This window comes from Heterodontus francisci, chromosome 4 (assembly GCF_036365525.1).
Source record: "Heterodontus francisci isolate sHetFra1 chromosome 4, sHetFra1.hap1, whole genome shotgun sequence".
Lineage (NCBI taxonomy): Eukaryota > Metazoa > Chordata > Chondrichthyes > Heterodontiformes > Heterodontidae > Heterodontus > Heterodontus francisci.
Window position 1 is genome coordinate 8,101,528 of NC_090374.1, and position 27,064 is coordinate 8,128,591.

Here is a 27,064-nt window from a genome sequence, read left to right on the forward strand (position 1 = left end):
TTAATATATTTTTTTTTTGAAAGCTGTTGTTGTGTGCAGGGTTGCAGGAAGCTGGTGCTGGTGATAGTTCATTGGCTGGCTGAGCTTTAACTTTGCAGCTTGCCAGCTCCGCTTCAATCTCCTTGGCTTTTTATAGGTGCTGCTCTCAAAACTGCCTTTCTCGGGTTTCCGACCTGAAGCAGCTTGAGTGGAATATGGCGGCTTACTGCAACACACTGCTGAAAGTGTCCAGGATTATCCCGACAGTCTTCCCTGGTCCAGGCTGGAGCAAGGTAAAGCACTCTGCACTGAGTACTGAGTGAGGGTGGGCTGCAAGGGCAGTGGGCACATTCACCTGGAACTTCCTCCTCAATGAAGAGCAGGACAAGTTCTGTGTAAACCCTTAGGCGATGCAATGTCACTGCACCTCTTGTGCATTCAGTAATTTGGCTGACGTTTCAGCTAAAAGCGAGCTGGTTGGAAATGCTGCCTCCAGCTCAAATGATGTTGTGCAGGTACACTGAGATGCTGGGCTGTTAGTGGTTCAGGTAGACCCTGCTGAACACCATAAGGAATTGGGACTTCTCACATGAACTTGGGAGGGTAACCCAGAGGCAGTCTGAGAGGAGCTGCTTTGACAGGTTCCTGGTCAGCTTTGTGGGGCCTAGTTTTCAAGATTGCAGTTTATGGGATCAGGTTTGGGATTTTTGTCCTTCCGATGCTTGGGGTTTGCAGGGTCTAGTTTGGCTAGATTGGGTTTTGCCCGGTTTGGTTTGTCATGGGGTGATCTGGTTTAGGGGGTTTAGTTTTTTGGGGGAGGGGGTATTTGGATATTGTGCATGGCTGTAACATGAATGTATCTAGTTAGGAGCCTTTGAGTACAGGGTTTAGTTTGGGACATCTAGTTGCAGGAGTGCCCAGTTTGATGGGGAGTTGGAGAGAATATTCTGGAGGAGTCTAGAGGAATACAGCTTAATAAGAGTCACCACTGGTGTATGATTACTGATTGTGGATGAGTGTGTGTAACGTTGGTGGGTTTATGTTTGTACTGAGAGGATTGATCTGGGGGCTGATTATTATGTAAAGTTGTAGTGTGGTCAGGGATCACATTTTTAAAAAATCTTTCTCTGCTTTAATTTTTTTGAGTGACAGCAAGAATGAGATGGAAATAAACAATCAGCTTTCACACAGTGCTGACATTCATCTTCTTTCAGCTGGAAGGTTGTCAGGTCAAGTCCCACTCCATGACATGTACTCATAATCACGACTAGTTTTTCAGTGCACTGTTGGAGTGCTATTTTCTGGATGAAACAATAAACTGAGGTTGTGCCTGCCTGTTCAAATCCCTATGTATTTGGAGAGCAGAGTTCCTCTATGTCCTTGAACCAACATCCCCAAAAATTATATTAACTGGTCATTTATTTAATTGCTAGGATTACATCACTTGTGTTTGCTGACAAAGAAACAGTTTTTTTATTCATTCATGGGATGTGGGTGTCACTGGCCAGGCCAGCATTTATTGCCCATCCCTAATTGCCCTTGAGAAGGTGGTGGTGAGCTGCCTTCTTGAACCGCTGCAGTCCATGTGGGGTAGGTACACCCACAGTGCTGTTGGGAAGGGAGTTCCAGGATTTTGACCCAGCGACAGTGAAGGAACAGCGATATAGTTCCAAGTCAGGATGGTGTGTGACTTGGAGGGGAACTTGCAGGCAGTGATGTTCCCATGCATCTGCTGCCCTTGGCCTTCTTGTTGGTAGAGGTCGTGGGTTTGGAAGGTGTTGGTGAGGGGTTGCTGCAGTACATCTTGCAGATGGTACACACTGCTGCCACTGTGCATTGGTGGTGGAGGGAGTGAATGTTTGTGGATGGGGTGCCAATCAAGCGGACTGCTTTGTGCTGGATGGTGTCGAGCTTCTTGAGTGTTGTTGGAGCCGCATCCATCCAGGCAAGTGGAGAGTATTCCATCACACTCCTGACTTGTGCCTTGTAGATGGTGGACAGGCTTTGGGGAGTCAGGAGGTGAGTTACTCACCAGTTACGAGGTACCTTTTGGATATCCTGAGGATATTGCTGCCCAGTTGTAATTTCTGTCTCCGAGTCTCACTCTCACCCATTGGGCGAGCGAAAAAAATGGTGGCCTGCGTGCCGTAATGCCGCCGTGATCTAGCGCGATACTCATTATAATGAGCGGGGCGGCCGCCTGCCCCAGTCACGTGGCGGGGGCGGTCTCGGCAACGCCATCAACGGTGTTGCCTATTTCTGTGCTGGTGCTGGTTCCGGTGCCATTTTTAAAGGGTTGCCAGGCCGGTGTTGACAGACCTAGGTGACCCCTTTTCCATCCCAACTGCACTAAGTGCAGAGTTAACCCCCTTTTCCCCCGCCACCCCCGGCGGTGGTGCCAACATTCCCTGGATGAGAAAGTGCTGCCACTCACAATGAAGATGTAGAACTGCCAGTAAAATCACTCCGGCTTCCATTTAAATGTATTTAAATAGGTGATTTTAATATTTAAAGTTGGGTCCTGTCGCCATGAACCTTTCTTTCTGCTGGGAAGATCAGTCCCGGTATTCCTGGCACCGGGCTCTGTGGTGGGCCGCTGCTGGTCCGATCTTCCACCCCCCCCCCCCACTGCACCCCCCGACCCACCCCCTGCGCCCCCGACCCCCACCCCCTGCCACGCAGCCCGAGGCTGGGAACTGAATAAAATCCAGCCCATTGTTTCTCTGTCTCTCTCTCTGACCCTTTTGAAGTGTTCAAGGTTACTTTCAGTTTTCCGGGATATTTTTTTCTCTCCCCATGCAGAAGTATATATTTATAAAAGCAGTTCCAATCACCAGGGCAGTCACATGGTCACCATCTGTCATTGGTATGAAGACATATTCACGTGATTGCATTTCTTACATTTTTCACATTCCTCATTCAGGAGTTCAGGTTGGTGACTTACCCATCCAGCCTCGAGCAGCTGTGATTTAATACTCTTTATCCAGGCATTTACCCGGGATATCCTGTATTTACCCTGTATCCTCAGGTTAAAACCAAGACTCATTATGAGTATGTTCTGCTCTCCCCCCAGTGTGGAACTTCTCCCCTGTCTAACTACAGTCTGGAAACTTGGTACCAACAAACCAGTATTACTTCATTGAAACTCTGAGAGGGTTCTGCATTCTTGGATGTGCCATCTTCCGATCAGACCCTGTCTGCTGTCTTCAGTGTGAAAGAGTCCATGGCATTATTATTCGAGGAGAGTTCTTGCACAGCCATTACAATCAAAGCAGTTTGGTCATTTACCTCCCTCAGGAGGTAATCCCTCATGTATGAGTCTAGGCAATGTTGGAAGGCTATTCAAACATGAAGACGTCACAGCCCAGATTGATTTTGTTCTCACCTGACAGCTAGAAACTTTCCAGCTAGTTCACTGGATGGCAATAATTTGGCTGCTTTCTTTTGGGCCTCCTTATCTCGAGAGACAATGGATACGCGCCTGGAGGTGGTCAGTGGTTTGTGAAGCAGCGCCTGGAGTGGCTATAAAGGCCAATTCTGGAGTGACAGGCTCTTCCACAGGTGCTGCAGAGAAATTTGTTTGTTGGGGCTGTTGCACAGTTGGCTCTGTGCAACAGCAATAATTTGGCTGCTTTACTCCTCCGAATAAACAAAGATGCTTCGATCAATTGTAGCAGCCCAACTCTGTCCTGGTTCAGATTAACTCATTGAGCACCTCAGCTTTCCAAAGCTCAAACCTGAGAACTTATACCTGTGGAGGGGGTGGGTTGGTGGGTGACGGGGGCAGGGGGTCCGAGAGTCACTGACCTGGAGTCACTGACCTGTTAAGCCTCTGTGTAGATGGGAATGTTTCATTACCAGTCGGTGACAGGATACCTGGTAATCACTCTGCATCATTCGACAATATTCCAGGATTTTCATTTATACAGTGAAGCTATTTCACCTCCTTCAAGCGTCGGTGGAGAAGTTGAGGGGACTGATCAGCTCCCTTAACTTGGTGGACGTCTGGCGGAATCTCCATCCCGACTCCAGCGCCTTCACGTGGAGGTCTGGAGGAGGGGGGTCGCGAATCGACCGCCTCTACATTTCGCAGGCGTACGTCTCCCGTGTTTCGGCGGCCTCCGTGCGGCTGGTGCCGTGCTCGGACCACCGCCTGGTGTGGGCGGAGTTTACTCCGCTCCGCACGCGGGCGGGGTCCGCGTACTGGCACTTTAACAACCGGCTGCTGGAGGACGTGCGATTTCGGGACTCGTTCTGTCGATTCTGGGCCGACTGGAGAAGGAAGCAGGGGGGCTTCCCCTCCTTGAGGCTATGGTGGGATGTGGGCAAGACTCACATCCGCGTCTTCTGTCGAGAACGCGAAGGGGTCGACCAAGAGGCGGGAAGCCGAGATCGGGCGCCTTGAGAGGGAGGTGCTCGACATGGAGTCCCGCCTCAGTCATGCCGTCGTGGACCCGGCCCTGTGGCAGGCGTACAAAGAGAAGAAGGGCGCGCTGAGGGACCTGCAGCTCATAGGGTCCCGAGGCGCGTACGTGAGGTCGCGGATCCAGATCCTGGAAGATTTGGACCGAGCCTCACCCTTCTTCTCCTCGCTGGAAAAATGGCGGGGGGTCCGTAAGCAGCTCGTCGAGCTGCTGGCCGACGACGGATCCTCCATCACGGAACCGGAGGGAATGGGCCTCCTGGTCCGGACTTATTACAGTGCGTTGTTCTCTCCGGATCCGTCCAGCGAGGATGCGCGCAGAGTTTTGTGGGAGGACCTGCCGCAGGTCAGCCCGGAGGGCGCCGAAGGATTGGAGGCTCCGCTCACGTTGGCGGAGCTGACTGGCGCCCTCCACCAGCTCTCGAGGGGCAAATCCCCAGGGCTGGATGGGTTGACCGTGGAGTTCCTCAGGGCGTTCTGGGACGTCCTGGGGGACGATTACGCGCGGGTCCTGGGGGAAAGCCTGGCGACCGGGGAGATGCCCCTCTCGTGGCGCAGGGCGGTCATCGTCCTTCTGCCGAAGAGGGGCGATCTCCGCCTGCTTAAAAACTGGTGTCCGGTCTCCCTCCTCAGCACGGATTATAAGATCTTTGCCCGGGCTATGTCTACCCGCCTGTGCTCCGTGCTGGCCCACATGATCCACCCCGACCAGTCCTACACGGTCCCGGGCCGGTCCATCCAGGACAACATCCACCTGGTCCGGGACCTGATCCATCTTTCCCGGAGGACTGGTCAGTCGGTCGCCTTTCTCTCCCTCGATCAGGAGAAGGCGTTCGACAGGGTGGATCACGATTACCTTTTCGGGACTCTGCGCGCTTTCGGACTTGGGCCGCATTTTGTGGCCCGGGTCGGACTTTTATACGCCACCGCAGAGTGTCTAGTCAAAGTTAACGGGTCCTTGACGGCGCCCCTTTGATTTGGGAGAGGAGTGCGTCAGGGGTGCCCCATGTCCGGCCAATTGTATACCATCTGCGTGGAGCCCTTCCTGTGCCTGCTTCGCAGGAGGTTGACGGGATTGGCTCTGCGCGAGCCGGCCATGCGGGTCATCCTCTCGGCTTACGCCGACGACGTGCTCCTCGCAATCACAGATCCCGTTGACTTGCGGAGGATGCGCGACTGCCAGCAGACCTTTTCTGCCGCGTCCTCCGCGAGGATCAATTGGGAGAAATGTTCCGGACTCCTGGTTGGTCAGTGGCGGGTGGACTCCCTGCCGGAGGTGATGACACCTTTTGCGTGGAGCACCACGCACCTCCTCTATCTGGGAGTCCACCTTAGCCCCGCTGAGGAAGCCTGGCCGGCAAACTGGCAGGAGTTGGAGGCGAAGGTCACCGCTTGGCTGGGGCGCTGGACAGGACTGCTCCGAGTGCTTTCCTACAGGGGCCGAGCGTTGGTCATAAACCAACTGGTGGCCTCCATGTTGTGGTACCGGTTGGTCACTTTGGCCCCGCCCCCTGTATTTGCCACCAAGATCCAGAAGAAACTCGTTGATTTCTTCTGGGGCAAGAGGAAACACTGGGTCTCTGCCGCGGTCCTGAGTCTCCCGATCGAGGAGGGCGGTCAGTCGCTGGTGTGCGTCCGCACCCAGGCTGCGACTCTCCGCCTTCGGACCCTGCAGAGATACCTGTACGTCGAGCGTCCTCCCAGATGGTGTGCGCTGGCGACATATTTTTTCCGCCAGTGTCACTGCCTTCAAGACGACACGCAGCTCCCGGTGGAGTCCGTTAGCCGCGCCTCTCTGAGGGAGTTGCCTGTCTTTTACCGGGATCTTTTCCGAGTCTGGAACATGGTCGCCTCCAGTCAGGGCGCTCCCCCGCCGGTGGAGGTGAGCGCCTCGGCTGTCAGGGCGGCCGACTCCGGGGACGGTCCGGCGGGCGGAGGAGTAGCTGAAACCCCCGGGACGCCCCTCACTGCGGGTGGCGAGGGGGCTCGGGAGTGCGGAGCGATCCCGGCCGAGCTGACCCCCGCTCGGCCGGAACTGCTCATCGGACCCAGGCCCCGAAACCCTCCTCGGGAGCCGGTCCCACACAACCCGAGCCGCCTCTCGGAAATGCCCTCCGTGCCATTCCAATCGGCGCGGAGGGGTTTCCTGTACGGGCTGCTCCTGCACACTCTCCACTTCCTCGCCCTCGTCAGCCGGCCGGACACGCCCTGGCGGTCCGCGTTGCCATCTGGCGGCGAGGGGAAACCCCGATGGAGGTCTCTCTACGCGGGAGTCTTCCCCCTTTACATCGGGGACCTGGGGTGGAGGGTGCTGCACAGAGCAGTCCCGTGCAATAGGCTTTTAAGTAGGTTCACGGACTCGCAGGCCACCTGTACTTTCTGCGGCCTGGACGAGTCCGTGTTCCACATTTATACGGGGTGTGCAAGGTTGCAGCCCCTATTTGAGTATCTGAAGGGGCTGCTCCTCAAATTCTGGCTGCACTTCAGTCCCACGCTCCTGATCTTTGGGCACCCGGTGCAGAGGGGCTTGGGCCGGGAGGAGGATCTCCTCGTCGGTCTGCTCCTGGGCCTGACCAAGGTGGCAATTCACAGGTCCAGGTTGCGGGCTGTCGGGGGGTCCGTCCTCCCCGATTGCCTGCCCCTCTTCCGCGGTTACGTTCGCGCCCGGGTGTCCCTGGAAAAGGAGCATGCGGTGTCCGCCGGTACGCTTGAGGCCTTCCGCGACCGGTGGGCACCGCAGGGACTGGAGTGCATCGTCGACGCCGAGAATGGCATTTTAATTTGAGTTTTTTGTTTATTTATCTGGTTTTAATAAAGTTATTTTAAAAATATAAGTGTGTATATAAAGGGGGCCTGAGGAATAAAGGCCCCCTCGACATAAAAAATATATAAAGGGGGCCTGGGGTATAAAGGCCCCATCGACATAAAAAAAAACGGGGGTTAGATACAGAGTAAAGCTCCCTCTACACTGTCCCCCATCAAACAGTCCCCAGGACAGATACAGCACGGGGTTAGATACAGAGTAAAGCTCCCTCTACTCTTTAATAAAAAAACCGGGGTTTTAAGTAGGGTCACGGACTCCCAGGCCGCCTGTAATTTCTGCGGCCTGGATGAGTCTGTGTTCCATGTATATATGGAGTGTGCAAGGTTGCAGCCCCTGTTTGAGTATTTGAAGGGGGCTGCTCCTCAAGTTCTGGCTGCACTTCAGCCCCATGCTCCTGATCTTTGGGCACCCGGTTGCGGAGGGGTGTGGGCCGGGAGGAGGATCTCCTCGTCGGTCTGCTCCTGGGCCTGGCCAAGGTGGCAATTCACAGGTCCAGGTTGCGGGCCGTCGGGGGTTCCGTCCTCCCTGATTGCCTGCCCCTCTTCCGTGGTTATGATCGCGCCCAGGTGTCCCTGGAGAAGGAGCATGTGGTGTCCGCCGGTACGCTTGAGGCCTTCCGCGACCGTTGGACACCGCAGGGACTGGAGTGCATCGTCGACTCCGAGAATGGCATTTTAATTTGAGTTTTTTGTTTATTTATTTGTTTTTAATAAAGTTATTTTAAAATATTTATATAAAGGGGGCCTGAGGAATAAAGGCCCCCTCAACATGAAATATATAAAAGGCCTGGGGTATAAAGCCCACCTTATATAACAAAAAAGGGTTAGATAGAAAACAGGAAAGTAATACGGGGTTAGATACAAAGCAGTAGTGTGCACCCTCAGTTACAGTAATATCACCTTTTCTATTTCTCATTGCACGCTGCAGCCTGTCATTGATTTTGCCAGTTTGGTGCTGAATTTAACTAGTTTTGTCCGATAGTTTCATGTCCACTGGTAACTACGTTGAGGCATATTTCACGGGTGATACTGGCATGCGGCAGAGACTAGATGTCCTCCCCAGGTGTGTATTGGGCAGGTGACTGTGTCTTGGTATACCTGTATCATGTGGGAAGCTGATTAATTATGGGACTGACCTTGTGCTTATCAAGATAAGCTTCTGTCATAGTAATTGACATACCAGCTGCACTGTAAATACAACGTAATCCTGGGTGAAAGGGGTTAGCGAAATGTGAGCAAACTCAATTACCCCAACCTGCTGCCAACTCATGAAAGACTCATGACTCATCAGAATGCCTTGTTCTAAACAGCTTAATCTCTGTAATGTGTGGACATTTCATGGTTACTTTTAACTCATTACCTCAAGTTTCTTTTCTATTCATTTATGGCATGTGGGCGTCGCTGGCCAGGCCAGCATTTATTGCCCATCCCTAATTGCCCTTAAGAAGGTGGTGGTGAGCTCCCTTCTTGAACCGCTGCAGTCCATGTGGGGTAGGTACACCCACAGTGCTGTTAGGAAGGGAGTTCCAGGATCTTGACCCAGCGACAGTGAAGTTGGTCCCAGCAATTCCCTCAGTGACAGACCAGCACCCCAGTGTTATACAGTGACAGACCTGTCCCCACCAGTACTGTACCCCAGTGTTATACAGTGACAGACCTGTCCCCACCAGTACTGTACCCCAGTGTTACACAGTGACAGACCTGTCCCCACCAGTACTGTACCCCAGTGTTACACAGTGACAGACCTGTCCCCACCAGTACTGTACTCCAGTGTTATACAGTGACAGACCTGTCCCCACCAGTACTGTACTCCAGTGTTATACAGTGACAGACCTGTCCCCACCAGTACTCTACCCCAGTGTTACACAGTGACAGACCTGTCCCCACCAGTACTCTACCCCAGTGTTATACAGTGACAGACCTGTCCCCACCAGTACTGTACCCCAGTGTTATACAGTGACAGACCTGTCCCCACCAGTACTGTACCCCAGTGTTATACAGTGACAGACCTGTCCCCACCAGTACTGTACCCCAGTGTTACACAGTGACAGACCTGTCCCCACCAGTACTGTACCCCAGTGTTACACAGTGACAGACCTGTCCCCACCAGTACTGTACTCCAGTGTTATACAGTGACAGACCTGTCCCCACCAGTACTGTACTCCAGTGTTATACAGTGACAGACCTGTCCCCACCAGTACTCTACCCCAGTGTTACACAGTGACAGACCTGTCCCCACCAGTACTCTACCCCAGTGTTATACAGTGACAGACCTGTCCCCACCAGTACTGTACCCCAGTGTTATACAGTGACAGACCTGTCCCCACCAGTACTGTACCCCAGTGTTATACAGTGACAGACCTGTCCCCACCAGTACTGTACCCCAGTGTTATACAGTGACAGACCTGTCCCCACCAGTACTGTACTCCAGTGTTATACAGTGACAGACCTGTCCCCACCAGTACTGTACCCCAGTGTTATACAGTGACAGACCTGTCCCCACCAGTACTGTACTCCAGTGTTATACAGTGACAGACCTGTCCCCACCAGTACTCTACCCCAGTGTTACACAGTGACAGACCTGTCCCCACCAGTACTCTACCCCAGTGTTATACAGTGACAGACCTGTCCCCACCAGTACTGTACCCCAGTGTTATACAGTGACAGACCTGTCCCCACCAGTACTGTACCCCAGTGTTATACAGTGACAGACCTGTCCCCACCAGTACTGTACCCCAGTGTTATACAGTGACAGACCTGTCCCCACCAGTACTGTACTCCAGTGTTATACAGTGACAGACCTGTCCCCACCAGTACTGTACCCCAGTGTTATACAGTGACAGACCTGTCCCCACCAGTACTGTACTCCAGTGTTATACAGTGACAGACCTGTCCCCACCAGTACTGTACCCCAGTGTTATACAGTGACGGACCTGTCCCCACCAGTACTGTACCCCAGTGTTATACAGTGACGGACCTGTCCCCACCAGTACTGTACCCCAGTGTTATACAGTGACGGACCTGTCCCCACCAGTACTGTACTCCAGTGTTATACAGTGACAGACCTGTCCCCACCAGTACTGTACTCCAGTGTTATACAGTGACAGACCTGTCCCCACCAGTACTGTACTCCAGTGTTGTACAGTGACAGACCTGTCCCCACCAGTACTGTACCCCAGTGTTATACAGCGACAGACCTGTCCCCACCAGTACTGTACCCCAGTGTTATACAGTGACAGACCTGTACCCACCAGTACTGTACCCCAGTGTTATACAGTGACAGACCTGTCCCCACCAGTACTGTACCCCAGTGTTATACAGTGACGGACCTGTCCCCACCAGTACTGTACTCCAGTGTTATACAGTGACAGACCTGTCCCCACCAGTACTCCAGTGTTATACAGTGACAGACCTGTCCCCACCAGTACTCCAGTGTTATACAGTGACAGACCTGTCCCCACCTGTACTCCAGTGTTATACAGTGACAGACCTGTCCCCACCAGTACTGTCCTCCAGTGTTATACAGTGACAGACCTGTCCCCACCAGTACTCCAGTGTTATACAGTGACAGACCTGTCCCCACCAGCACTGTACCCCAGTGTTATACAGTGACAGACCTGTCCCCACCAGCACCGTACCCCAGTGTTATACAGTGACAGACCTGTCCCCACCAGTACTCCAGTGTTATACAGTGACAGACCTGTCCCCACCTGTACTCCAGTGTTATACAGTGACAGAGCTGTCCCCACCAGTACTCCAGTGTTATACAGTGACAGAGCTGTCCCCACCAGCACCGTACCCCAGTGTTATACAGTGACAGACCTGTCCCCACCAGTACTCCAGTGTTATACAGTGACAGACCTGTCCCCACCTGTACTCCAGTGTTATACAGTGACAGAGCTGTCCCCACCAGTACTCCAGTGTTATACAGTGACAGACCTGTCCCCACCAGTACTCCAGTGTTATACAGTGACAGAGCTGTCCCCACCAGTACTCCAGTGTTATACAGTGACAGACCTGTCCCCGCCAGTACTCCAGTGTTATACAGTGACAGAGCTGTCCCCACCAGTACTCCAGTGTTATACAGTGACAGACCTGTCCCCACCAGTACTCCAGTGTTATACAGTGACAGAGCTGTCCCCACCAGTACTCCAGTGTTATACAGTGACAGACCTGTCCCCACCAGTACTCCAGTGTTATACAGTGACAGAGCTGTCCCCACCAGTACTCCAGTGTTATACAGTGACAGACCTGTCCCCACCAGTACTCCAGTGTTATACAGTGACAGACCTGTCCTCACCTTCCTATGTGGAAATGGTGCGGTGAATCCTGGCCTCTTGAGCTTGTCTGATATTAAACACTGCACTGGTAGTGTCCGTACAGTCAGCTTCCAAGGTGCGAGGCTGTGTTATTCCTTTTCTAAACCTCTCGCTTCCCTCTCCTCCTTTAAGACATTTCTTAACTAAGGAAGTTAAGGATGGTATGAAATGGGAGGAAAAGTTGTACAATGCCGCTAAGATTAGGCAGCTTGTTTTTTCGGTTGACACAGACATGATGGGCTGAATGGCCTCCTGTGCTGTAATTTGTCTGTGGTTGTATGGTTGGCCTGACAATTGGGAACATTTTAGAAACCAGCAGAGGATGGCTTAAAAATACGTAGAAGGAGAAATTAGAGTATAAGAGAAAACTAGCAAGAAATATAAAAACAGACAGTGAAACCTTCTACAAATATATAAAAAAAGAAAAAAGTAGCTAAAGTAAATATTAATCCTTTAGAGGATGAGGCTGAGTGATTTAATAATGGGGAACAAGGAAATGGCAGAGACTTTGAACAAGCATTTTGCCACATAAAAGGTTACTACACAAGATAAGAGCTCATGGTGTTGGGAGTGACATATTAGCATGGATAGAGGATTGGCGAATTAACAGGAACCAGAGAGTCAGGATAAATGGTCATTTTCAGGATGGCAAACTGTAACTAGTGGAGTGCCACAGGGATCAGCGCTGAGCCCTCAACTATTTACAATCTATATTCATGATTTGTTGAAGGGACCGAGTGTATTGTGGCCAGATTTGCGGATGATACAAAGATAGGTAGGAAAGCAAGTCGTGAGGAGGACACAGAGTATCTGCAAAGAGATAAAGATATGTTAAGTGATGGTCAAAAAGTTTGTAGATGGAGTATAATGTGGGAAAATGTGAGGTTATCCACTTTGGTAGGAAGTAGAGAAAAGCGGAATAATATTTACATGGAGAGAGACTGCAGAATGCTGCAGTACAGAGGGATCTGGGTGTCCTTGTACCTGAATCGCAAAAAGTTAGCTTGCAGGTACATTAAGTAATTAGGAAGTCAAATGGAATGTTGGCCTTTTTTGCAAGGGGGGGATGAAGTATGCAAACATCCGAATTACTACAACTGTACAGGTCATTAATTAGACTGCACCTAGAGTATTGTGTACAGGTTTTGGTCTCCTTACGTAAGGAGGGATATAATTGCATTGGAAGCAGTTCAGAGAAGATTCACTCGGCTGACTTCTTGTTAAAACCAGCATTTGTCTAAGCTTTTGGTCACATGCCCTAATATTCCCTTATGTGGCTCAGAGGCAAAGTTTGCTTGTAAATGCCCCATGCAATGCCTTGGGATGTTTTAAGAACATAAAAAATCGAGGCATGAGTAGGCCATTTAGCCCCTCGAGCCTGCTTCTCCATTCAATAAGATCATGGCTGATTTGATTGTGGTCTTAATTCCACTTTTCAGGCATCTCACCGATAACCCTGACTCCACTATAGTTCAAAAATCTGTCTAACTCAGCCTTGAATATATTTAATGACCCAGCCTCCACTGCTCTCTGGGGAAGAGAATTCCAAAGATTAACAACCCTCTAAGAGATGAAATTCCTGCTCATCTCTGTCTTAAATGGAACACCCCGAATTCGGAAACTGTGCCTCCTAGTTCTAGATTCCCCCATCAAGGGGAAACATCCTCTCAGCATCTACCCTGTCAAGCCCCCTCAGAATCTTACATGTTTCAATAAGATCACTTCTCATTCTTCTAAACTCCAATGAATATAAAGTCATTTACAGCACAGAAGGAGGCCATTCAAACCATCTAATCCATGCTGGCTCCTCACAGAACTATGCAGGCAGTCACACTCTCTGGCTCGATCCCCGCAGCCCTGCAAGTCTATTTCTCTCAGGCGGCCATCCAACTTCCTCTTGAAGTCATTGATCATCTTCGCTTCCACTACCCTTGTAGACAGCGAGTTCCAGGTCATTACCACCCACAGCGTAAAAAACGATTTCCTCATATTCCCCCTCCACCTCTCGCCCAAAACTTTCAATCTGTGTCCCTAGTCCTTATACCATTTGTTAATGGGAACAGTTTTTCCTTGTCTAACTTATCTAAATATTTCATAATCTTGTACACTTCTATTAAATCTCCCCTCAATCTCCTTTGTTTTAAAGAGAACAAACCCAGCTTTTCCAACCTAACCTTGTAAATAAAATCCTCCATCCCAGAAACCATTCTGGTAAATCTCCTCCATACCATCTCAAGGGCCTTCACATCCTTCCTAAAATGTGCTGACCAGAACTGCTTGCAATATTCCAGTTGGGGTCTAACCAGAGTTTTATAAAGAATCAGCATAACTCCAGTTTCTTCCAGGTGAGAAAGGGGTCTAGGGGTTCCCTCTCAGCCTGTGCCTGGTTTGACCGTAACAGGGTTTAATTTTTAAAACACCGTGTTTTTAGCTCCGCCTCAGTGAATCCTTGTTCACTGCTCTCCAATTGTAATGACAAAGAAATCAACCAGACAGGGTTTTTTAGATTTAAACAAGAAAGGTGTAAGTTTATTAACCTTAAAACTAATTTGGTTAAAACTACTACAAATATGCGACATGACCATGCTAGCATGCATATGCGATAAGCACACACGCAAATAGAGACAGAAAAGAAGTAAGAATAAAGGGGAAAGGTTTGAAGCAATAGCTGGAGTTCATTTACTGTCCTTTTGAGTTCAATGTAGAGTCTTTGATTGCAGTTAAATCTTGCCATTTCGTTGGTGCCCAGTGGACACTTTCAAACTAGTTTCAATGTAGGAGTCCTCTCTCTTGAGGTTTCAGTGTCTTCAGTGGATCTGGAAATTCATGAGAGAGAGCCAGGCAGGAGAGAGGCTCTTTCTTCAAGTTCAGTTGCAGTCTGACCCAAACTGTTCTGTGAGCAGTTCAAAACCAAACCTGGGCCAGCAGGTTAGTCATGTGACTAGTTTTTTTTTTAACAAACTCTCCTGCATTTTGTGGATTCCTTTCATCTTAGCAGACACCAGGAGTGGGGGTTGGGGGGGAGGGTGGGGTGGAGCGCGGTGATTGGGGGGGAATGGAATACAGAATGCTGTCTTGTTCCACATTCAATGTCTGATGATCAAAATCCATGTGGGTTATTTGGCTCGGGAGCAGTTCTATTGTCTCTCCAGGCAACAGTTAAAAATAATTTTCATATGATCAAATTAATATGCCTCATTCTTGGCAGGTGGGGTCTTCACGACACTCTGTTTATGAAGACCAAGATCCCATATGCTTTACTAACCACTCTCAATATTTCTTGCCACCTTCAAAGATGCACATGCACCCCCAGGTAAAGGCCTGCTCAGTTCGGGAAAAAGAACCCGACCCGAACCCGACCAAACCACAGCAGACCTGAGCCCAACCCGGCCTGAGTCCCTCCAAATTCGACCCGAGCCCAACCCCACCTGGCCCAACCCAAGCCTGACCCGACCATCCCTTTACTTACCTTCCGACTCGGAACCTCCAGGAAGCTGCAGCGCATGCGTGATGATGTCATAGTGACATCACCCGCTCACTGCGCAGACTCAGTTTCGTCCCGGACTCCCAGCTCAGGTAAGTTTTTTAAAAAAAAATCTTTAATACTTACCGGCAGAGCACTTACTGTGTGTGCCCGGCCCGAGCACGACCCGGACCAGGCCCGACCCGACCGAGCCTGACACATGCTGTCAGGTCCTGTCGGGTTCGGGTAGGGTAGTAGGCCTCTACCCTAAGGTCCCTCTGTTCCTGCACACTCTTTAGAATTATGCCATTAAGTCTATATTGCCTCACTCTCTCTGCCATAATGTGTCACCTTACACTCAGTATTAAATTCCATCCGCTACCTCTCTGCCCGTTCTGCGAGCCTATCTATGTCATGTTGCAAATAAAAACAAGAAATGCTGGAACCACTCAGCAGGTCTGGCAGCATCTGTGGAAAGAGAAGCAGAGTTAACGTTTCGGGTCAGTGACCCTTGATTTCCAGCATCCGCAGTATTTTGCTTTTATGTCATGTTGCAGGCAGTTCATATTATTCTTTGATATCATTGAGTATAGGCTCAAACTTGTCTCATAAGCTAACCCCTTCATATCAGGAATCAGCCACATGAACTCTGGCTGGACTTCCTAAAATGTTAAAGGCACTATATAAATGCACATTGTTAAATTAACTGTCTGTCACATTTACAGAGGTGAGGAGATGTAAGTGAGATTAATTTCACTGAATATATTGGTTAGGTTATGAGCTCCTTTTGCATCATTGTTGGTAAATGTTCAATCTCTTGACCCCTCGATGATACATTCTACTGAAAATGTTTGTTTCCAGTTATAGCTCAACTTTCACTGCCCATGGATATTTTAAATATTTTCAAATTCTAACCTGTCCCTGGATAACTAGTCTCCTTAGTTAACCTGCTGGAGCCCCAGAGGGTGCTGGAAGTTACTGCCACTGACTACTGTCTTTGGCCATCACAGAGTTCCCATCTCAGTCCCAACCGTTCCTTGTTGGTGAATCTCAGTAGTGGACCTGGACAGTGAGTCACCCAGAGTCCGGGTCGGCGTCACGCACCCAGAGTCCCGGGTCTGCCTCCAGAGCTGCTTGATCTTTGACCCTGCTGCAATGAGGCTGTGCAGTCAGTCACATCATTCCACGAGGTCTGAGTGCAATTAGAGGTTAACAATTCTAGACCCGTTCTCAGCGTCTCACTGTGTCCTGCCCACTACATATCCTGTTCACTCTTCCCCTCTGCCTCTCCCTCCCTCCCTCCCTCAGCCTGCCCCTCCCTCTCTCCCTCAGCCCCTCTGCCTGCCCCTCTCTCCCTCAGCCCCTCTGCCTGCCCCTCCCTCCTTCAGCCCCTCTGCCTGCCTCTCCCTCCCTCCCTCAGCCCCTCTGCCTGCCCCTCCCTCTCTCCCTCAGCCCCTCTGCCTGCCCCTCCCTCTCTCCCTCAGCCCCTCTGCCTGCCCCTCCCTCTCTCCCTCTGCCTGCCCCTCTCTCCCTCTGCCCCTCTGCCTGCCCCTCTCTCCCTCAGCCCCTCTGCCTGCCCCTCCCTCCTTCAGCCCCTCTGCCTGCCTCTCCCTCCCTCCCTCAGCCCCGAGCCTGCCTCTCCCTCCCTCCCTCCCTCAGCCCCTCTGCCTGCCCCTCCCTCTCTCCCTCAGCCCCTCTGCCTGCCCCTCCCTCTCTCCCTCAGCCCCTCTGCCTGCCCCTCCCTCTCTCCCTCAGCCCCTCTGCCTGCCCCTCCCTCTCTCCCTCAGCCCCTCTGCCTGCCCCTCCCTCCTTCAGCCCCTCTGCCTGCCCCTCCCTCTCTCAGCCCCTCTGCCTGCCCCTCCCTCTCAGCCCCTCTGCCTGCCTCTCCCTCCCTCTCTCCCTCAGCCCCTCTGCCTGCCTCCCTCTCTCAGCCCCTCTGCCTGCCATTCCCTCTCTCAGCCCCTCTGCCTGCCTCTCCCTCTCTCCCTCAGCCCCTCTGCCTGCCCCTCTCTCCCTCAGCCCCTCTGCCTGCCCCTCCCTCTCTCCCTCAGCCCCTCTGCCTGCCCCTCCCACCCTCCCTTGACCCCTCTGCCTGCCCCTCCCTCTCTCAGCCCCTCTGCCTGCCTCTCCCTCTCTCAGCCCCTCTGCCTGCCCCTCCCTCTCTCAGCCCCTCTGCCTGCCTCTCCCTCCCTCCCTCAGCCCCTCTGCCTGCCTCTCCCTCCCTCTCTCAGCCCCTCTGCCTGCCTCTCCCTCCCTCTCTCAGCCCCTCTGCCTACCTCTCCCTCCCTTTCTCAGCCCCTCTGCCTGCCTCTCCCTCCCTCAGCCCCTGCCTGCCTCTCCCTCCCTCTCTCAGCCCCTCTGCCTGCCCCTCTCTCCCTCAGCCCCTCTGCCTGCCTGCCCCTCCCATCCTCCCTCGGCCCCTCTGCCTCTCCCTCCCTCTCTCAGCCCCTCTGCCTGCCTCTCAGCCTGCCCCTCCCACCCTCCCTCGGCGCCTCTCCCTCCCTCCCTCAGCCTGCCCCTCTCTCCCTCAGCCCCTCTGCCTGCCTCTCCCTCAGCCTGCCCCTCCCACCCTCCCTCGGCCCCTCTGCCTGCCCCTCCCTCCCTCAGTCCCTCTGCCTGCCCCTCCCTCCCTCCCTCGGCCCTTCTAAGTGCCCCTCCCTCACTCCTCTCGGCCCCTCTGCCTGCCCCTCCCTCTCTCTGCCCCTCCATCCCTTCCTCCCTCTCTTGGCCTCTCTGTGCCTGCCCCTCTCTCTCCTCCTCGGCCCCTCTGCGTGCCCCTCCCTCTCAGTAAGGTATGAAAAGGCTTGCATTCGAGTGCTGACTTCCATTCCCCCAAATCAGTGCTAATTTGAAGAGGCAGAGTTCAGTGTCATAAATTCACAAACATTAACAGCACAGGAGGTCATTTGGCCCCTCGACTCCATGCAGCTCTCTGTGGAGGAATCCAGTCAGTCCCACTCCCCCGATCTATTTCCGTAGCCTTTATTTCTCTGGTGTGCCCATCCACTTTCCTTTTGAAATCATTGATTGTCTCCGTTTCCATCACCCTTGTGTACAGCGAGTTCCAGGTCATTACCACCCGCTGTGTAAAAGAAGCTCTTCCTCTCATTCACCCTGTATCTCTTACCCAAAACCATCAATCTGTATCCGCTAGTCCTTGTACCATTAGTTAATGGGAAGAGTTTTTCTTTGTCTATCTTATCTAAGCCTGTCATAATCTGGTACAGCTCTATTAAATCTCCCCTCAATCTCCTTTGTTCTGAGGAGAACAACCCCAGCTTCTCCAACCTAACCTTGTAACTAAATTCCCCCATCCCTGGAATCATTCTGGTAAATCTCCTCTACACCCTCTCAAGGACCCTCACATCCTTCCTAAAGTATGGTGACCAGAACTGGATGCAATACTCTAGTTGGGACCTAACGAGAAATGTATAAAGGTTCAGTATAACTTCCCTGCTTTTGTACTCAATGCCTCTATATATGAAGCCCCTTATCCCATTTGCTATACTAACTACTCTCTCAATATGTCCTGCCACCTTCAAAGATCGATGCACATGCACCCCCAGGTCCCTCTGTTCCTGCACACTCTTTAGAACTGTGTCATTAAGTATATATTGCCTCTCCCTATTCCTTCTACCAAAATGCATCACCTCCCACCTGTCAGTATTAAATTCCATCTGACACCTCTCTGCTCATTCTGCTACTCTATCCACGTCCTGTTGCAGTTGGTTGGTATCATCCTCACTCTTTGCCACATATCAAAAAAAGCAGTGGGTCCCAGCCCTGACACTTTGGGAACACCACTGTTTACCATCCTCCAGCCTGAAAAACAACCGTTTACCACAACTCGCTATTTTCTGTCCTTGAGCCAATTTTTTATCCAAACTGACGCTGACTCTTCTGTTCCACGAGCTTCAATTTTGTTAACCAGCCTTTTAGGCAGCACTTTGTCCAAGGCGTTCTTAAAATCCATGTAGACAACATCCATTGCATTCCTTACAGAGAGCTGGCATGGACTTGATGGGCAGAATGGCCTCCCTCTGTCTCGTTATGACTCCACGACCTGTTTACTATTTACACGCTGGTGGAGGATTTTTGGGTTCCCTTTTATGTTGATCACCATTCAATTGTAATACTCTCTCTTTGGCCTGGTTCCCACTTGAAGTATTTGCCTGACATGCATCATACACCCTCTTGTTTTGTTTCATCGTACTCTTTATCTTCCTCGTCATTCAAGGAGCCCTGGCTTTGCTTCCTTTACCTTTCACCATTGTTGGAATGTACCTTGCCTACACCTGAAATACCTGCTCCTTAAAGATAACCCATTGTTGTGAAACTGTTTCTCCTGTCAATCTTTGCTTTAATTTTACCCTGGCTGGATCCCCTGTCATCCCATTGAAATTAACCCTCTTCCAATTTACATTGTTCCTTGCTCTTCTCCATGACTAATCTAAACGTTATGATACGATGATCACTCTTACCCAAGTGCTCCCCGACAGACACTTGATCCAATTGGCCCACCTCATTCCCCAGCAGCAGATCCAGCACTGCCTCCTTCTCCATTGGACTGAGCACATACTGATCAAGGAAGTTCTCCTGAACACATTTCAGAAATTCCTCCCCCTCCTTACCCTTTCCTCTAAAATTATCCCAATTGCTATTTGGGTAATTAAAGCCCCCCAGTATCAGCACGCTACAGTTCCTGCACATCCCTGTGATTTCCCTGCAGATTTGCTCCTCTACCTGGCAGATGAAGTTCAATGCAGAGAAATGTGAAGTGATTCATTTTGGTAGGAAGAACATGGAGAGACAATATAGAATAAAGCGTACAATTCTAAAGGGGGTGCAGGAGCAGAGGGACCTGGGTGTATATGTGCATAAGTCATTGGAGGTGGCAGAACAGGTTGAGAGAGTGGTTAATAAAGGATATAGTATCCTGGGCTTTATTAATAGGGGCATAGAGTACAAGAGCAAGGAAGTTATGTTGAACTTGTATAAGACACTAGTTCAGCCTCAGCTGGAGTATTGTGTCCAGTTCTGGGCACCACACTTTAGGAAAGATGTGAGGGCATTGGAGAGAGTACAGAAAAGATTCACGAGAATGGTTCCAGGGATGAGGAATTTCCGTTATGAAGATAGATTGGAGAAGTTAGGACTGTTTTCCTTGGAGAAGAGAAGGCTGAGAGGTGATTTGATTGAGGTATTCAAAATCATGAGGGGTCAGGACAGAGTAGATAGAGAGAAACTGTTCCCACTCGTGAAAGGATGGAGAACGAGAGGGCACAGATTTAAAGTATTTGGTAAGAGAAGCAAAAGTGACATGAGGAAAAACTTTTTCACACAGCGAGTGGTTAAGGTCTGGAATGCGCTGCCTCAGAACGTGGTGGAGGCAGGTTCAATTGAAGCATTCAAAAGGGAATTAGACAGTTATATGAAAAGGAAGAATGTGCAGGGTTATGGGGAGAAGGTGGGGAATGGCATTAGATGAACTGCTCATTTGGAGAGCCAGTGCAGATACGACAGGCTGAATAGACTCCTTCTGCACTGTAATAATTCTGTGATCTCTCTCTCTCACTATTTCGAGGCCTGTAGAATACCCCTAGACGGGTGATCATTCTCTTTTTGCTTCTCAACTCTAACCAAATGAATTCTGTCCTTGCCTCCTCAAGGACATCCTCTCTTTCCAACACTGCAATGTCTTCCCTAATCAATACTGTCACCATCCCTCTCTTTTATCCTTCCCTATGTTTTCTGAACACTTTGTATCCTTCAATACTAAGCACTCCGTCCTCACAATTTTTAAGCATGGCTGGAATTTTACGTGGCGGTGCTTGCCCCCGCCCACCGGGGACGGGTGGGCTTGCCTCCGCCGGGATTGTGAGCCACGCTGTGATTTTTCGCGGCCCAGGCCCTTAATTGGACTTGGGTGGGACCTCTGCCCCTCTGAGGGAGGAAGTCCCGCCTCCAGAAGCTGCCAGCCAATCAGAGGACTGGCAGCTTTCAGTCCACCAACGCCACCAGGAGCAGTGACCATCGCTGGGACTGCACCCCGGAGAAGGGAAATGGGGTTTCGGGCCTTGCTTGGGACAATCAGCTGGGCCTGGCGAGTGGGGTGGGGTTAGGTAACATACAAAGTGCTGGAAATACTCAGCAGGTCTGGCAGCATCTGTGGAAAGAGAAGCAGAGTTAACGTTTCAGGTCTGTGACCTTTCATCCAAACAGGGCGGAGATGTTCCATCGGGGCGGCTGAACAGTTTGAGACAATATCTTGTTACTGCTTCTCGAGCTCGCTGTGCTCCTTGATTGAAGATGTGGTCTTGTGTTTCATTGGGGCCCAGTAGTCTCTTTAAAACCTTGTTCATGTAGGAAACCTTTCTCTCTTTAAGTTTCATGTGTTTTCACAAGATTCAGTTCTGTGCGAAGAGATGGAAACGGGTAGACAGAAGAGGAGATGTTCTCAGTCCAGGAGCACGCGGCGTTCTGAGTTCAAATCCTTTGTTGGAAGTTCAAATTCAAAAACTCTAGCCAGTTAGTCATGTGACTAAAACTGGTCTGACCACTTCTGTGTATTGGGGAAGCAACTGCTGGGTCCCCATTGTTTCGACATCGTTTGGTACTATGCAAATGTCCTTCCATTCAGAGCTTGCAATTTTAAGTTTTGTTCATGTGGCGAAATAATATGTGCCTCAGTCTTGGCAGGTGGGGGTTTGCCTGACAACCACACTTTGTACATTTACGTCCATACATTGTAAAGGTGTGTGCCTTGGACTGCATGTTGTGATTGGACCAAGCACATGTGACACTGAGGAACTGTTATTAACAAATATTGTGTGAACTGCTTTTTATTTTCAGGGATGCACCTGTTTGTTTTCCACCAGTAGTCCGCGGCGCACAAAGTTCTACGATGACCCTGTGTCGGCAGTGAAGGACATTCCCGATGGTTGCACTCTGCTGGTTGGAGGTGAGCTCACCCTGTTATCTCAATACTGATTGTTGTCTCTTCCCTGAATGTGCCTTTCCATCTCGTGACTGCTCTCATGTTCAGTGCCTCTGCCAATCTGTACGTGTGAGCAGGAACACTGAGTGGCTCTGTGCTATTTTACAACATGAGGCATCGCAGAAAAGCTCCAACATGTGAACAAAATTCTGCGGGTGCTGGAACTCAAATAAAAACAGAAAATGTTGGAAATATTCCACAGTATCTGTGGAGAGAGAGGCAGAGTTAACATTTCAGGTCTGTCCTTATTGTAGAAGATCCCAATCGTTTTGTTGCAACTAACCCCTCCCTAGCCTGCAGGCATTCAGCCTGTTTACAATGTCACTGCATCACCCTTCAATTAACTAGACTCCGAGCCACCCTTCTCTGTGCCAGTTACAAACTGGGTAAAACTCCCAAAGCCATTGGAAAGTCTGTTTATTTGCACTGTACTGAACACTGACTGGCTCTCTCTCTCTCTCTAAAATCCTTCTTACATTAGGTTTTGGGTTATGTGGCATCCCGGAGAAGCTGATCAATGCTTTGCTGAAGACAGGAGTCAACGGGATCACAGTTGTCAGTAACAATGCAGGGTGAGTGTCTGTCACTGGAGGATTTTGTGATGCACTGAGAGTCACTTTAACCAAATGACCTGGGAAAACCACTGGGGTTAAATGGGGACTGAGCAACTGGAACTGTAACATTCAGTAAAGGACCTGCCTTCAACTTCAGCCCAGACTGAGGGACCTTAACACTCATTATACAACATGTTTGGCCCAAATGCAGCCCGGGTGCTAATAACTGCTTCTGCACTTTGGCAGGAAATGATACTGAACTGAGAGAGGGAACAAGAAGGCTTGAGTTAGCAGACTGGTATAACTGGGCCTTTCACACATTGGAGCAGAGTAGTGTATCCATGCTAAGCTTTTTTTTTGTTAGTTTAAACCTAACCTTTTTATTCTTTTTTTCTTCCCCAGGAAGCCTTTTATACCCCAGGCCCGTTTTTATTTTTGGCAAGGGGGCCTTTATTCCCAAGGCCCACTTTATATGCATTTTAAATAAATGACGTTATTAAAAGCAGATAAATAAAACAAAAACTCAAATTAAAATGCCATTCTCGGCGTCGATGATGCACTCCAGTCCCGGCGGTGCCCACTGGTCGCAGAAGGCCTCAAGCGTACCGGCGGACACCGCATGCTCCTTCTCCAGGGACACCTGGGTGCGAACGTAACCTCGGAAGAGGGGCAGGCAATCGGGGAGGACGGACCCCCCTGACAGCTCCTGGACCTGTGAATTGCCACCTTGGCCAGGTCCAGGAGCAGACCGACGAGGAGATCCTCCTCCCGGCCCAAGCCCCTCCGCACCAGGTGCCCAAAGATCAGGAACGTGGGACTGAAGTGCAGCCAGAACTTGAGGAGCAGCCCCTTCAAATACTCAAATAAGGGCTGCAACCTCGCACACTCCATATATACATGGAGCACGGACTCGTCCAGGCCGCAGAAATTACTGGCGGCCTGGGAGTCCGTGAACCTACTTAAAAGTCTATTGCACGGGACTGCTCTGTGCAACACCCTCCACCCCAGGTCCCTGATGTAAATGACGTAGAGAGACCTCGACTGGGGTTTCTCCTTGCCGCCAGATGGCAACATGGACCATCCCAGCATGCCCGGATGGCAGACGAGGGCGAGGAAGTGGAGAGTTCATACGAACATACGAATTAGGAGCAGGAGTAGGTCACTCGGCCCTTTGAGCCTGCTCCGCCATTCACTCATGGCTGAACTGATTACTCCACATTTCTACCTACCCCTGATAACCTTCCACCCCCTTGCTTATCAAGAATCTATCTACCTCTGCCTGAAAAATATTCAAAGACTCTGCTTCCACCGCCTTTTGAGGAAGAGAATTCCAAAGACTCACAACCCTCTGAGAAAAAACATTTCTCCTCATTTCTGTCTTAAATGGGTGACCCCTTATTTATAACCAGTGACCTCTAGTTCTAGATTCTTCCACAAGGGGAAACATCCTTTCCACATCCACCCTGTCAAGACCCCTCAGGATGTAATATGTTCAATCAAGTCACCTCTTACTCTTCTAAATTCCAGCGGATACAAGCCTAGCCTGTCCAATCTTTCCTCATAAGACAGCCCACCCATTCCAGGTATTAGTCTAGTAAACCTTCTCTGTACTGCCTCCAATGCATTTACATCCTACCTTAAATAAGGAGACCAGTACTGTACACAGTACTCCAGATGTGGTCTCACCAATGTCCTTTATAGCTGAAGCATAACCTCCCTACTTTTATATTCAATTCCCCTCGTGATAAATGATAACCTTCTATTAGCTTTCCTAATTACTTGCTGTACCTGCATACAAACCTTTTGCGATTCATGCACTAGGACACCCAGATCCCTCTGCATCTCAGAGCTCTGCAATCTCTCACCATTTAGATAATATGCTTTTTTATTCTTCCTGCCAAAATGGACAATTTCACACTTTCCCACATTTCACTCCATTTGCCAGATCTTTGCCCACTCACTTAACCTATCTATATCCCTTTGTAGCCTCTTTATGTCCTCTTCACAAGTTACTTTCCTACCTATCTTTGTGTCATCAGCAAATTTAGCAACCATACCTTTGGTCCTTTCATCCAAGTCATTTATATAAATTGTAAAAAGTTGAGGCCCCAGCACTGATCCCTGTGGCACACCACTCGTTACATCTTGCCAACCAGAAAATGACCCATTTATGCCTACTCTCTGTTTCCTGTTAGCTAGACAATCTTCTATCCATGCCAATATATTACCCCCTACACCATGAGCTTTTATTTTCTTCAATAACCTTTGATGTGGCACCTTATCAAATGCTTTCTGGAAATCTAAGTACAATACATCCACTGGTTCCCCTTTATCCACAGCACATGTAACTCCCTCAAAGAACTCCGATAAATTGGTTAAACATGATTTCCCTTTCACAAAACCATGTTGACTCTGCCTGATTATCTTGAATTTTTCTAAGTGCCCTGCTATAACATCTTTAATAATAACTTCTAACATTTTTCCTAAGACAGATGTTAAGCTAACTGGTCTGTAGTTTCCTGCTTTCTGTCTCCCTCCCTTTTTGAATAAAGGAGTTACATTGGCTATTTTCCAATCTAATGGAACCTTCCCCGAATCTAGAGAATTTTGGAAAATTAAAACTAACATCAACTATCTCACTCGCCACTTCTTTTAACACCCGAGGATGAAGTCCATCAGGACCCGGGGACTTGTCAGCCCTCAATTTGTTCAGTACCACTTCCCTGGTGATTGTAATTTTCTTGAGTTCCTCCCTCCCTTCCATTTCCTGAATTACAGCTAATACTGGGATGTTACTTGTATCCTCAATAGTGAAGACCGATGCAAAATATCTGTTCAATTCATCTTCCATCTCCTTATTATCCATCATTAATTCCCTAGACTCACTTTCTATAGTACCAGCACTCACTTGGTTAACTCTTTTTTAAATATCTATAGAAACTCTTACTACCTGTCTTTATATTTCTAAATAGCTTTCTCTCATACTCTAATTTTACCTTCCTTATCAATCTTTTAGTCATTCTTTGTTGTTTTTCATATTCTGTCCAATTTTCTAACCTGCCTCCCATCTTTGCTCAATTATATACTTTTTCTTTAAATTTGAGTCTATTTTTAACTTTTTAAGTTAACCACGGATGGTGGGTCCCACCTTTGGAATGTTTCTTTCTCGTTGGAATGTATCTGAAATTGAGATTCAAGATGATAACATTGTCTTTCAGATTGTAATATTGCAGTTTAACCAGCTGTGTTAAACAGTAACAGTGATGTGTCATAGATTAACAGGATTGAAAGGTGAATACCCTTGTCTGATCTGATATGTGGATATTGTATTTTAGAAACTTTTGATTTTATTGGTCCGAGGCAGAGACTTCGATAAACTTTTTGACCTCCACATAAAGAGTTTCTATTTATAAGCAGTGTTAGCACGTGTGCTTTGTCTGTGTCTGCACAGAGGTAGCTTGATCCCGAACAGGATCAGAGTAATCCACAGTTCAAGAGAAATATGTTGTTGAGCTCGTGCTGAGGTGCTGAGGGTTCAGTGGGTGCCTGCTTGTGCAGATAGAGCAACTCTGCCAGAGAACTGGCAATGGTCAGTGATCTGAGTACTCGGATATTGGGATTCTCTATCCAGACTGACAATCGGGTGGGGGGAAGGGACGGAGGGAGGCGAGTTCACAGTCTCACCAACCCCACCCCCATCCCTCACCCCTCCGGCAAGGAAAATCACATATTTAAGGCCCTGTGGCCATGGACTAGGTGAACTGACTTGTGGGGGGTGGGCGGTGTTGGGAGCCGTGTGGCTGGGGAGACGGGGGCTTTAGCACAGGGTCAATATCTCACCGGAAAAACTTTTTTGTTTAATCAAGTAAAGCTCAGTAACAGACTATGTGCGAGGGGTGTTGCCACGTGGTTGGGAGTGGGTTGGGTTGCTGGAGGTTGGACAAGGGGGTTTGCTGGGCATTTTGAGGGGGCGGGGTTTGGGTTGCTGTGCGAATATATTGCAAGGAAGCCCCCTGTATTAGATACTTTCTGCGTTGGTAAACAGAGAGCAGCCAGGACTGGTGGTAAAGGTAGGGGTTAATACTGCAGTTGTTAGCAGTTCCAGCTCTGTTCACGTCCCAGTGACTGGGTGACTACATCGGGGGTTGCCAGGCATATCAAGTGCAGAGTAGGACACATGATGGTATGTCTTGCTGCCCATTGTGTTAGTGGCCCCATGATCACAGTTTCCTGTATACGTTTAGATAATTCAGCCCCGTTTAGTCGATGTGTACACATTCTGTCTGCAGATTGTGTGTGCGCACAGTCTGTCAGTTCGTTTAGGTAGCTGGAATATTTTTAGAAATGAATTCTCTTTCCTCTCCCAGTTTTCTCTTCTCCTCTGCTGAAGTTCTGTACTGTTACTGGAGTATGTGCCTGTCACCACCTCCCCACCATGATCTAGACAGCAAAGAGAACATGACACTGATGTGTACCTCAGCTGAACCCATTCTCGTCCTCACTTGA

At 49.8% G+C, this 27,064-nt stretch overlaps 1 protein-coding gene across 1 annotated transcript; it reads left to right on the top strand.

The window, feature by feature from the left end:
• LOC137368774 (succinyl-CoA:3-ketoacid coenzyme A transferase 1, mitochondrial-like) lies at positions 1 to 27,064 on the top strand. Its single transcript, XM_068028976.1, has 4 exons — positions 1 to 272; positions 21,860 to 21,968; positions 22,486 to 22,576; positions 26,926 to 27,064. Exons 1-4 carry the CDS (start codon positions 195 to 197, stop codon positions 27,062 to 27,064), a joined length of 417 nt encoding a protein of 138 aa, XP_067885077.1. The 5' UTR covers positions 1 to 194.

Excerpts from the sequence above, each read along its gene's own strand:
- LOC137368774 (XM_068028976.1), top strand. The coding sequence starts at position 195 with ATGGCGGCTTACTGCAACACACTGCTGAAAGTGTCCAGGATTATCCCG. Across the intron at positions 273-21,859 it reads CTGGTCCAGGCTGGAGCAAG|GGATGCACCTGTTTGTTTTC; the intron begins GTAAAGCACTCT and ends TTTTATTTTCAG. Across the intron at positions 21,969-22,485 it reads TTGCACTCTGCTGGTTGGAG|GTTTTGGGTTATGTGGCATC; the intron begins GTGAGCTCACCC and ends TTCTTACATTAG.